Source organism: Dendrobium catenatum, unplaced genomic scaffold, assembly GCF_001605985.2.
Source record: "Dendrobium catenatum unplaced genomic scaffold, ASM160598v2 original_scaffold_159283, whole genome shotgun sequence".
Classification (NCBI taxonomy): domain Eukaryota; kingdom Viridiplantae; phylum Streptophyta; class Magnoliopsida; order Asparagales; family Orchidaceae; genus Dendrobium; species Dendrobium catenatum.
The window spans coordinates 439,875-453,443 of NW_021477709.1; the positions used below are offsets into that span (position 1 = coordinate 439,875).

Here is a 13,569-nt window from a genome sequence, read left to right on the forward strand (position 1 = left end):
ATATAAACAAAAGATATATTGTAATTCTTATCTTACATGCAGCTAAATAAGGAAATGGAATCCAACATAGTAAATATTTGTATAATTAAAGGACGAAAGCACATCCAAAATATCCACAATAATATAAATACTAGCAGTAGTGACATAAATCTCCACCCCGCAGAGCTCACGTTAGACCATACAAATAATAGTCTTCCAATAGAAAGACTATAGCATTATGAATCCTCATTTTTCACTCGCTCATGTTAAGTGCTTATACAAATTATATTGAAAACATTTTAAAGTGTCGATCATACATTTCAAACTTATTAATTTGTTTATCATCGTTAATATCTATTAATTACATTGTTAATAATTTTATAGATATATTTGACATGAAAACACAAAGACAAATACAATATGATAGGGATAAATATGCTAAAATGTCTGCTGAGGAAAAGAAAAGAAAAACGGAAGCCATTATTCTTGCTAGAAAAAGAAGAAAGCAATTATCAGATCTTGAAATTGCATGTTTGCCATCATCATCGCATTCAACAGGTAAGTTTCTTATAATTATTTAATCATTACATATATTTATAGATATTAAATTTAAAAGTATGATATTTTCTAAAAACAGATTCTGAAGTATCAAATATGAAAGATGTGATTATAGAATATGATTTAAGTATGTCAGAAATGCATGTTCTTTAGGAACCACATATATGTTCCTATTGTAATGCAAAGAAATTCCATTATGAGCCACCAACATTTTGTTGTTATAATGGAACGATTTTGCTTGCACCGACAAATGTCCCTGAGCAACTTTATGAATTATTCACATCGACTTCATCTGAATCGAAAGAATTCAGAGCCAAGATCAGGGGATATAACACTATATTCGCATTCACATCTTTTGGAGCTCATATTGATAAAGATTTAGCAAATTCAAGATAAGGGATTTACACATTTAGAGCTCATGGACAAATTTATCATAGTCTACCACCAATTGCAAAAGGATCAAATGGCCCATGTTTTTTTCAATTATATATTTATGATACTGATGCTGAAGCAAATAATAGAATGGATGTTATTGAAGACTTGAATCTTTCAGAAGAATTGGTGAATAAATTGATGGATATACTTTTTCAAAATCCTTACACGCAATTCTTCATATCTTTGAATAATAGAGAATTATTGGAAAATTTTGAAATAAGCATTACATCTGATATACGATTAGATCAAAGAGTTTATAATTCTCCTACTATGTCACAAGTAGCAGCAATATGGATTGAAGGAAACAATACAACATGTGTAGCAGAACGTGATATCATTTTGACTTCACATTCTGGCACATATCGAAAGATCAAACATTATTTTGGATGTTATGATCCTTTATAATATCCTATTCTATTCCCAAATGGAGAAGGTTGATGGCATCAAAATATCAATCGAACTTCTAAATTTCAAAGAAGTAATGATTATGTGCCTATCCAAATAATGTCTCAATCTGCAACGGAGGATGAGTTATTCATCCAAGAAGAACATGGTAATTTAATATATTATTTTTTTAATAATTTTTCCAATTATATTATATTACCAAATGTTAAAATACTTTTTTTATTATTTTATAGGCATTCAGAAGCCATCAAAGGAAAGAATTTCATGCAGAGAATATTATAGTTACAAGCTTCAAATTCGAGAAAAATACTAAATCAATTATTTTAAATGCTGGTAGATTATTGCATCAATATGTTGTTGACATGTATGTGAAGATTGAAATAAGTCGACTGGATTTTTATAGAAAAAATCAACATACAAATCATATCAGAATTATATAAAGGAATTATTAATAGTGGGACAGCTGGTGAAACATTAAGCAATAATGTCGGTCAAAAAATTATACTTTCACCCTCATTTATTGGAGGACCTCGTGATATGAGACGTAGATATTTGGACTCAATGGCTCTTATCCAACATTTTGAAAAACCTGATTTGTTCATAACAATTATATGCAATCATGATTGGCAAGAAATTCAGAATGAGTTAAAACCAGGGAAATCCGCACAAGATAGGCCAGACTTAACTACATGTATTTTTAGAGCTAAACTACAAGATTTAAAGGACCAGTTATTTAAAAAATCTTTTTTTGGAGGTGTGGCTGCTCATGCATATGTTATAGAATTTCAAAAAAGAGGTCTTCCACATACAGATTTTTTACTTATTTTGAAGATTGGATTTAAGATATCAACTCCGGTGCAATTTGATAGAAATGTGTTTGCAGAATTGTCAGATCCATCGAAGTTTAAGAGACTGCATAAATTAGTTGTGAAACATATGATGCATGGTCCATGTGGAACATTAAACAAAAATAATCCTTGTATGAAGAAAGGATTATGCAAGAATAAATATCCTAGATCTTTCTCATCTCAGACAATAATTGGTGATGACTCATATCCAATTTATCGCAGAAGAAATGATGGTCAACAAGTAAAAGTGAGAAAATATATTCTAGATAATCGTTGAGTAGTTCCTTATAACCCATATTTATTATCAAGATATAATTGTCATATAAATGTTGAGATATGTTCTGGTATCAAGGCAGTGAAATACATTTACAAATACATCTACAAGGGACATGACAAAATTTCAGTATCATTTTCACAACAGAATACACAGAATAATTTTGATGAGATTCAACATTATCAAGATGGAAGATGGGTATCTGCACCAGAAGCATTATGGAGAATATTTGAATTTGATTTAAATGAGATGTATCCATCAGTATGTAACTTACAATTACATTTAGAGGAGAAACAAATTATTTACTACAAAGACAATAAGAATTTATTGGACATATTAAAAACAAATATTGGAAAAAAACAATGTTGACATAATTCTTCAATCTCAACAAAATAGATTCAGAGGCAAGAAATTATCTATACAGAGAAATTCCAGAAAAATATGTGTGGGATAAAATTAAAAAAAATTGGAAGAGAAGACAAAAATACGAGCAAATAGGTCATATTAATACAACAAATCCAACCGACAGTGAAAGATATTATTTGAGAATTTCGCTAAATCATGTATATGGACCTGCATCATTTTCTGATTTATTACACGTTAATGGAATACAATGTTTAACGTTTAAAGAAGCTGCAGAGAAACATGATTTGTTAGAAATGGATAATTATATATCAGAGTGTTTAAATGATGCATCTGTTTATCAAATGTCATATGCATTCAGACAATTATTTGTTGTTATTCTTATTTACTGTGAGCTAACTAATGTTCGTCAATTATGGATTGATTACTACAAAGATTTATCTCATGATTACCAAAAAAATAGTTTGCTTACTGATGAAGAATGCATGATAAAAACATTATTAGATATCAAACTACATCTTGAAAGAATGGGGAAATCACTTGATGAATTTGATTTGCCAAAAATGCCAAGTTTAGAAATCGACTCTACTGGAATTCATGATGAGCTTTATGATAAAGAAATAATGGAGGAGCTAAATGTGGTTACTACTACTAAAGATATAGACAGTATTAATTGCCTCAATGTTTCTCAGAGGAGTGCCTATGATGAAATTATCAATCGTATTAATAAAAAGCAAAATGGCATATTTTTTATTGATGGTCCTGGAGGTACAGGAAAAACATATTTATATCGTGCTATACTTACAACTTTAAGAAGTTATGTTCATATAGCATTAGCAACAGCTACATCAGGAGTAGCAGCATCAATCCTGCCTGGTGGTCGAACAGCTCATTCAAGGTTTAAAATTCCTATAAATTCGACGAAAACTAGCATGTGTGCAATTACTAAGCAAAGTGGTCTTGCTCAGTTATTGATTAAATCAAGTATTATAATTAGGGATGAAGCACCTATGGTCAAACGTACATCAATAGAATCTTTAGATAGAACTCTAAGAGATATTATGAATAACTCTAACTATTTTGGTGGTAAAGTTGTAGTATTTGAAGGTGAGTTTCGACAAGTATTACCAGTGGTAAGGCGTGCATCTAGATTGGAAACGATTAACTATAGCTTGGTAAAATCATACTTATGGTCAGACATGGAGGTTTTCAGATTAAAGGAAAATATGAGAGCAAGAACAGATCCTCTATTTTGTGAATTCATACGTAGAATTGGAAACATAGATGAAGAATAAACTGAAGATGGATTAGTGCATATTCTAGATGATATGATTATAGAATATTCAAATGATAAGAATTCTGAAGATTTATTAATAAACATAATATTTCCTTGTCTAAAACAAAATGGTGCATCTTCAGAATATATTATGGAAAGAGCTATACTAGCAACCAAAAATGAGTTTGTTGATAAACTTAATAAAAAACTTATTATGTGTTTCCCTTGAGAAGAGTTTGTTTATTTCAGTTTTGAAAGTGTTACTGATGATACATCAAATTTTTATCAAGTTGAATTTCTTAACTCATTGATACCAAATGGACTACCTCCTCATCGCCTTCTTCTGAAGAAAAATTGTCCAATAATGTTATTAAGAAATTTAGATCCATCAAATGGTTTGTGTAATGGGACACGATTGATTTGCAAATTATTTATGCCCAATTTTATAATTGCTGAAATTTATACCGGGCAATTCTCTAGAAAAACTGTTATGATACCTCGGATTCCATTATGTACAAGTGACGAAGAATCTATACCATTCAAATTTAAGAGGAATCAATTTTCTATACGATTATGTTTTGCAATGACAATCAATAAGTCACAAGGTCAAACAATTGCCAATGTTGGGATTTATCTTCCATATCATGTTTTTTCACATGGACAATTATATGTAGCATTATCAATAGGCATTTCAATGAGACAAACAAAAGTGCTTATTATACCATATATATATGCTTCAATTCAAGGTCCTTATACAAAAAATATTGTATATAAAGAGATTTTCAAATCTTCAGAATAATCAACAGGTACTCTCATCCAAATTTTTAATTATTTGTTATACTTTCATATATTTTCTATTAAATATATTTTATAATAAATTTTTTATTAATTTTTGTTTATTAAGTTTAATTTTTTTAATGTTAGATAAAGATCAATGGAGTCATCAACTCTGATCAAGAATTTAACTCTGCATCAACATTTTTGGACAATTATTGTTGTTTTAACTAAAATGGATGTTGTAAGAAATTTTAAATCTGGACAGAAAAAACTCAGAAACTTACTTTCATGGATAGTGAGGTAATTCTCTTTTTCAATATTTTACTCTAATTATAAATACTAATATGGTTGAATTTTTTCATATTTTTTGTTTCATTAAATTTTATTATATATTAATTTTGTTCTTATTTTATGTAGGGGTCGCAGATTTATGCTATTATGTTCAATGAAATAATAGACAAATTTCAAAATATATTAAAGATCGGGCAAACTTATATGATTTCAAATGGATAGATTAAAGATATAAATAAAACTTTTTACAATGTTCATGAAAAATTTGAAATCATATTAAATAATCTTTTAGAAATACATGTTGCTGTGAATCATAATATACAATCATTGCATAAAAAAATTATCGACCATTGAAGAGATCACGTCAAATCCAAATCTACCATCAGGTATGTAAAGTATTTCTTAAATTTAAAATAAATTTATTTATTGTTATTTTTAATGATATAATTGATTTATGTTTATTTATTTTTACACAGATATAATTTTATTAGTTTTAAAAGTTTATGAAACAAGGACAATATACAGACAAAGGGATAAAAAGAAAATTCTTAAGCGAAACTTACAAGTTATTGGATTGAGGTATATAAATTTATTAGTACTCCTATTTTTTATTTTTTTTGAAATAATTTTTATGTTGTAGGTCTGAAATAGTAACTTTAACTTTATGAGAATCACTAGCAATAAAAGAAGGAAAGCAATTAGAAGATATGGTGAATGAAAAACCCATCATTTTTGTGAAGGGAGTTGTTGGAAAAAATTTCAATGGTACGTCTATCTTATATGTATTATATTTAAATATTACATCACTCTAACATCAATTGCATATTTAAATATCAGGTTTTACGCTGTCATCAACAATGTCAACAATTATAGAAATCAATCCAGATTTGCCAGCAATAAAAGAATTGGTGGATTGGTATCATTTTAGTTATTTATAAATTTTTATTTATATTTATTTTTTTAATAAAGTTTTTCTTAATTAATAATTAACTCTATAGGTTCAATGAGGTTGGTTTTCAGCATGCATCATCAAATTTTAAAGTTTATGTGATGGCAGATTTATTCAAAATCACAACTTCAGAACTTTTAACAGCAGAGGTAATATTTGTATTAATTTTTTTAAAAAAATTTATTTTAATTTTTTTAAATTAATCTTTCAGATGAAATACTATGCTACCAATGTTATAATAAAAGGTTTACAACAACAAGAAAATATATGGTATCCCTCTTGTAATATATGTAAATCAAAGGTTACTATTAATGAAGATGTTGTGCGCTGTGCTAAATGCTCTAAAGAAAATATTGATTATAGTTTGAGGTAATGATTTCTTATATTTTTGTTTGAATTTAAAAATTGTTAAAATTCTTACTAATTTATTTGTTCATAACTTGTATAGATATCTTCTCAAATTATATGTTGAAGATGAAACTTCAAATGCAATTTTCACGCAATTTGATAGTGAAGTAGAAAGTATTATTGGTGTGCTAGTTTCGGAATTAGAAAATATAAAGGTAATTATATGTTGTACTATTTTATTTAGATTAAATTTTATTTATTGATTTATTTTTGTAGGTGACAAGCATCGAAGAATATAATAAAATAATCAAGAATTCTTGCGACAAGGAGATGACCTTCATAATTAAGGCTCAAGACAAAATTTGTGGCAATCGAACTTTCCTTTCGCTAACAGTTCAATCAATAAAAAAAGACTCTCAAGAAATTAAACATGGCATATAAAAAAAAAATCAAATTAGAGGAAAATTAAATAAAACTAATTATGAACATTAGTTTGCGAACTCTTTTATCTTCATACTCATGTTTTATATACATCGTTTTATTTGTCTTAAATATACTTATAAGAAGTTTTAAATTTGTTTTTGAAGTTGTTTAATTTTATATCTTTATTTTGTATTTTATGTTTGCCTTATGTTTAGTAAAAATTGTGTTGATGATTTTTTTTTGTGATATCATGCTTGAGATAACATTATACAAAAAGTTTTTGAAACCGTCAATGCCGCTCGCAAGCGCGGATGAAAAAGGTTGAGGGTTTATTTTTGTTACAATAAAACTACTTTCACAACTTCTCTGGATCCTCACAAGATTATAATTTCTCCTTGAACATCTTGAGCACTGCAACCATGCTATCACAGAAACAAATAAAGATTATATATGAAAAGGAAATGAATAGTTCAATAAAACTTTACGAACTTCTTAAACCAACATGCTTAGAGTCACGGTCATACTTGGCAATAACAAGGATGGGTCGAGTATGCAGATTGTAAAGTGTCCACTTTTAATCATACAAAAGTTAGAATGCCTACGTAGAATATTTTTCCTTAACCTTTATAAATATATCATGATTATTTCTTTTGTTGACGGCTTCAGGGAAATGAAAGCAAAAGCATTTTGCATATTGGCAAGCAAGCATTTTCATGTGTGGAGCTGTTCCATTAAGTGGAAGGACTTTCTAGAATTATAAATGCATCGAATAATACTTATGTGCTCTTTATTTGATTTCAACTTTAAGTTTCATTTGTTATTTTTGGTCTACTCTCAATTTTAGTTGAATTCATTTCCATCGTTTATTGCACGTGCCATGTTATGATCTTCTTTTACACCTACATCCTCATCATTAGTAGTATATTCATTATCTTTAGAATTTTTACTATATCAGTTTCAATTTTGGGATTACTTAATGTATTTTTTTATTGATTAGATTATGGTTGGATAAATACTTTTAAATTGGACATTTGTTGATGTCTATATGTAGAAGGTGGTGCCTGAAACAATAGAAAAATACATTATATTCTTAATATAATGATTAATTTTTTCTTTTATTTCTTGTCACGTTTCTTTAAGCTTCATCTAGAGTTGTAGGAGATTTACTTTTAACCTATTTATAATATCAAATTACTTTGTAAATCTTTTATCTTTGTTCTCATACTTTATATGCATTGTTTATTTTTATTTTAAAAATATTTATAAGAAGTTTTAAATTTGTTTATTGAAGATTTTTTTATATTTATTTTGTATCTTTTTGCCTTATGTCTACTAAAATTTGCATTTATATTTTTATTTTTTGATATGATGCTTGAGATAATATCATATAAAAAAAATTTTAAAACCGCCTATGCCGGTCCCAAGCCCGGATGAAAAAGGTTGAGGGTTTATTTTTGTCTCATTGCTCTTTAGAATATTAGGTTATAGACTTGGAACTGTATAAAAATATTCATGCTTGTGAAAATAACTGATATTGATTCAATGCCCTACTATTTATTCGATTAGCAGATTTTCGCATAAATGCAATAAGCTACTTGTTATAAACTCTATGTAGACTTAATGTGTACTTGTAGATAATTGGAGTGGAGCCTTCTGAAACTAGTTTCAATTCTGGGACAGTCCAGGTAGTAATAAGAGTCAATGCACTTCTCATAAGTTGCTTGCAAGCTCTTTTCTTTATTTTGTTTAGATATAATTTGCAATCTCTTCTCTGTATTTAAGTTGAGATGTATTTTGCAGGTTATATACCAAGTATTATAAACGATGTGGTCACTGTCAAAAGAAACTTTCAGATTTCATTATAAGAGTTTATACATTTATCCAATTTATGCAATGGTACAATGGCATAGATAGAAATTTCATTTTTTAGATTCACAATTACTATGCCTACTTTTATAAGGTACATTGTGTGCTTAATTTTTTTCAAACTTCTCCCATTTTATTGTTTGTTTGAGAATAATGACAAAATATTCTAAAGTATGTAAAACCCTTAATATTTTCTTAGCTGAATATTCTATCCTTCGATCATGAAGTTTTAGCATGGTTATGGAGTACTAGCTCTTGACTGATCTTTTTTTTTTTTTTAATTTTTTTAGCTCTTGACTGATGATTTCTTAAAACTTTGAATCCGTTATAGGATAGTCATGAACTTGTCATTATAGCTGCCGCCTTAGCTTATGGGATGTTTCTATTGAGTTGACAAAATATGATTTTCGTTGTTGGTAGGAAATAAATTTTTTTGAAGGTGGTTTGATGTTTGGAATTGTTATTAATGAAGGTATCTTGGATTGTAGAATATTTCAATAGACCAATTCTTTACCTAACTTCTGTTTGGAATCTGTTCTTAATGAGGACGATCTTCAATAGTCATTCTCTACACTTTAAAAAGCTTATAAAGTAGGTTTGATCTGAATTATATCAATTGAGCAAGATGCTTAATCCTGAAAGCAGATGATTCGAATAAAATCTATAAATATAAAGTTGCATGGGTATATTTCATCCTCATAACTTTTATTCAGAATATACATTTGTTATATTCAGCTTTAACAAGGGAGACTCGGTTATATTTTCATAATTTTATGTGAATTCGTTTATTCCATTAGCATCCCTATATATATATATTTTTTTAGCATCCCTCCTATTGATTCGACATAAAAAACCATGCATTGACACAATGGCTATACTTTCATCTTTTCAGCTTCTCCTTTATTTATTCCATTAGCATCCCTCCATATGCATAGCTCTTCAAAACCTTTCCCAAATAAAAAAAAAATCACAATGGTTTCATGAAAGAATATATTTATTTATTTTTATTTTTTTAAAGAAAAATTATATATAGAATCATTGGAGACATTGCATGCAATCATACCACCGAAACACTTCAATTGGAGTATGATAATTACATCAGTATATCTTGGCATCTTTGATTATAATCTAGAGTTTGATTTTCTAAGATTGCAAATTACCGGCTGAAATTTATAGATAATCTTTCTGTTCCACTATGTCTTACTAAAATTTATGTGTGCTTGCTTTTTTTTCTCCAAGTGGGCTGCACATTTTATTTCCTCCCACCTGTTGGATTCATTGACAATTGAATTATATTTTTCACTAGGTTTTTTCATGATGTTTATTCATATATATATTCATCAGTTTTTCAATTTATCACAATTTTACCATGGTGTAATTTAACCTGCATTGATATTTTCATTGTCTATTATGCTTAATTGGCAAATGGAAGAGTGACTCAAAACATCTATTATTCTCTCACACAATGTGGAGGTGGACATGTATATTGTTTTACTTACTTTTGGATACACCTACTAAACTGTTATTTTCATTGTGTTCTTCGACCTCACAGGCGTTAAAATTTCACTAATTTTGAGAGGAAGCAGCAAAAAATCTTCACATCAAGTCAGCCATTTTGATTATGATTTTGACACGACTATTTATTATTATCATGAATTTTCGATGCCAATACTACTACTTTTTATTTTAGACATCTTATGATCTAATTGCCTTGATAATGGAATCAACTGATCATTACTAGCAAAGTCTAGCTGTTTGTTTCATATTGTTGCATATATATAAATATGATCTCTTTTTTTATTTTTAATATAAAAAGCTGTAATCATTTTAATAGTGATTTGCTCATGGCAAAATAGGATTTGGTGAGAGGATGAGCTTGTGTTATAACATGAATTGACAAATGGATCTTATTTATTTGTTTAGTTAATACAATAAATTAATAATGATAGATTTCTTCTATATTGAAGTGATAAATTCTTGTGCATTAATCTTTTGTTGTAGATTTTTTTGTAATTTGAAAAAAATGATATATTTTGAAGAAAAGGAAGAAGATTATTTTTTTATCCACTATTTTAATCAAAGTTAAGAAAATTTAAGTAACCAGCTATAAATCTATATTATCTTTTTAAAAATATTTACCCATCAATTCTTCTGCACAAAGTTAAAAATATATACTTAAAATTTTTATTCATGTTCATTTAATGCACGTGTATCTAATGCTCACGTGAATTTTAATTTTTATTCTAAATATGAATGAATTATTTTTATGTTATTAATTCTACAGAGAAAAAATATGTATTTTAGTATTGAATTATAAAATTATATTAATATATTTTCTATATGATAATTTAAAAAAAAAAACATATAATTAAAAAAAAAAAACATATAAATTCTCATCAGCATAATTAACAATTAGAATTGTTTAAAGGGATAAAATTAATAACTTTATTTTTTAATAAAAATATAATTAAAATTTTCATAACATAAATTTTTATTTTTAAAACTTTATTTGCATGAATTTAATATCACTATTAATTAGGCAACCACAAATTTTATTAATTTTTTTCATACATAAATTTCATCTTCTTATAATATATATTTATTAAATTCTAGCAACGTGCACGGGCAATAAAACTAGTCATTAAAAATTTATGTTGATCGGACACGAATCTCAAAGCAAAATCAAGATGTAAATTTCAAAAATTAAATTGGAGATCATTTAAATTCTAGTTTCAATGAACTTATAGTCGAACTGAACGTCTTGGAAATATGTACCCAACGACACCAAATAGGACTCAATCCGAGCCCAAATGAGTCCAAATCAAAGACCCGAATCACATTTAAAATCTTCAAACCATAATTTGGATTACTAAATGGTTTTCAAACATTACATGCTTATAGTCGAATCGAGCGGCTCGACAAGATGAATCTAACGAGCTTAAGATCTCTAAATTTTGATATCATTAAGACATTCAAATACCAAATAAACGGTCTATGATCAAGAGAATCCACATCGGTTGTCCATTTAAAACATCGGACCTTGACCCATCTTCAGATTTCTAACTGTCGCCATATATCTGTCGGGCTTACATTTATCGCCGATTTTTACCCAACGTCGGGCTTCTACCTGTCATGAGACTTTTGTCACACTTCTATCTGACGTCGAACTTCTGCCCACCATCGGACTTCTATCCATCATGAGACTTCTATTTGATGATGGACTTCCGCCCGTCCTCGGACTTTTGCCAATTTTCAGACTTTTATCGGACTTCTATCCGATGTTGGACTTCTACCTGCCGTTGAATTTCTACCAAACGTCGGACTTTCATCCGTAGTCGGACTTCTGCCTATCGCTGGACTTTTGCCATACTTTTAACCAACCCCGGACTTTTGCCTGTCACTGGACTTCTATCTATTGGCGGACTTCTGTCGGACTTCTATCTTACGTCGAACTTACGTCCATTATGAACTTCTGCCTGACATCAGACTTTTGCCCATCACTGGACTTTCATCAGAATTTTACTCGACACCGAACTTCTGCCGACCATCGAACTTTTGTCCATTGCCGGACTTCTACTTGACACTTGACTTCCGTCCATCATCAGACTTTTACCAATTATTATACTTTCGTCGGACTTCTACCTGATATCGAACTTCCGCCCATTATCAGATTTCTACCAGATGCCGGACTTTTGTCAGACTTCTACTCGGCGTCGGACTTTCGCCCGTCACCAAACTTCCACCCATCGGTGGACTTCCTTCGGACTTCTATGTGATGCTGGACTTCTGGCAATCGTTAAATGTTTGCCTAATGTTGGACTTCTGCCTATCGTCGGACTTTCGACATCCGTTGTCAGTCGACTATGGTCCTTCCGACCCCCTTCGTTCATTACAATCCTTTCGACCTCAACCGCCTTACAACGGTCTTCTCAACCTCTGTCTGCCCACCAACAACGATCCTTTCTACCTCTGTCGCCCATTGACTACGGGTCTTCCGAACTCCATCGCCAAACAACGATCTTTTCAGAGAATCGTAGTATAGTTAAAGTCTCTAAATAGTATTCTAAATAATCTCTAATAATTTGTTTATATTCTGAAATTGTGAATTTATGCACTGTAGTATATTAAGCTCCCTGTCAATAAGACATTTTGGTAATTTCTGAGATAAGCTTATTTATATTCTTGTTATTGCAATACAATGAATTATGTATTGATCTAATTGAATTGGGTGATGAGTTCTGGTGTGGATGGAGGAAGTTTCGTTCTAATACTAAATACACATTTTGATGCCAAAGGCATATTCAGGTGCTATATACATATATACTTTTTCCTGTTGCTAGACATTGAGAACCAACATTCTGTTTGTTGGGAGACATAAGGGTTAAAATTTTCTAAATTATGTTTGTTAGAGGGCATAAAGGTCATAATTCTTTAAATTTCATCTGATATGAAGTATTTATTTATTTATTTTTCCAACATTATTATTTAAATTTTTAATAATTATAATTAATATTATGCTCAGCACAATGATTTATTACATGCTTTTAGCACTCAATTAAATGTTTAATAGCATATTTATTTGAAAATTTAGATTGATAAATGTGGCATGATGAGCTATTTTAGCTCACAATTATTTTGCCTTCTAATTTTTAGGATGTGATCCGAGGTATTAGCAAATTCATATTAGAGAAAAAGTTACGAACTAGGATTTGGATCAATATATAATCTAACATTAAGCACTACTTTGATTGATATAAAATTCATAACACTACTTAAA

General features: G+C 29.0%; 1 protein-coding gene across 2 annotated transcripts; it reads left to right on the forward strand.

Annotated features, from left to right (window-relative positions):
• Positions 1–5,229: 5,229 nt before the first annotated feature.
• Positions 5,230–7,699, forward strand: LOC110100012 (replication protein A 70 kDa DNA-binding subunit-like). 2 transcript variants are annotated; one of them, XM_028692276.1, is made up of 8 exons: positions 5,230–5,592; positions 5,683–5,785; positions 5,885–5,971; positions 6,044–6,122; positions 6,205–6,304; positions 6,367–6,524; positions 6,604–6,718; positions 6,780–7,699. In XM_028692276.1, exons 3-8 carry the CDS (start codon positions 5,914–5,916, stop codon positions 6,942–6,944), a joined length of 675 nt encoding a protein of 224 aa, XP_028548109.1. In that variant the 5' UTR covers positions 5,230–5,592; positions 5,683–5,785; positions 5,885–5,913; the 3' UTR covers positions 6,945–7,699. The 2 variants fall into 2 exon arrangements, with proteins under 2 accessions (XP_028548109.1, XP_028548110.1); XM_028692277.1 differs by lacking the exons at positions 5,230–5,592; positions 5,683–5,785 and having other exon boundaries at positions 5,847–5,971.
• The last annotated feature ends 5,870 nt before the right edge of the window (positions 7,700–13,569 follow it).

What these genes read in the sequence shown, in the direction of transcription:
- LOC110100012 (XM_028692276.1), top strand. Translation starts at nt 5,914, where the DNA reads ATGGTGAATGAAAAACCCATCATTTTTGTGAAGGGAGTTGTTGGAAAA. An exon ending in TGTTGGAAAAAATTTCAATG is followed by an intron (nt 5,972 to 6,043) that starts GTACGTCTATCT and finishes TTTAAATATCAG; the next exon opens with GTTTTACGCTGTCATCAACA. An exon ending in ATAAAAGAATTGGTGGATTG is followed by an intron (nt 6,123 to 6,204) that starts GTATCATTTTAG and finishes TTAACTCTATAG; the next exon opens with GTTCAATGAGGTTGGTTTTC.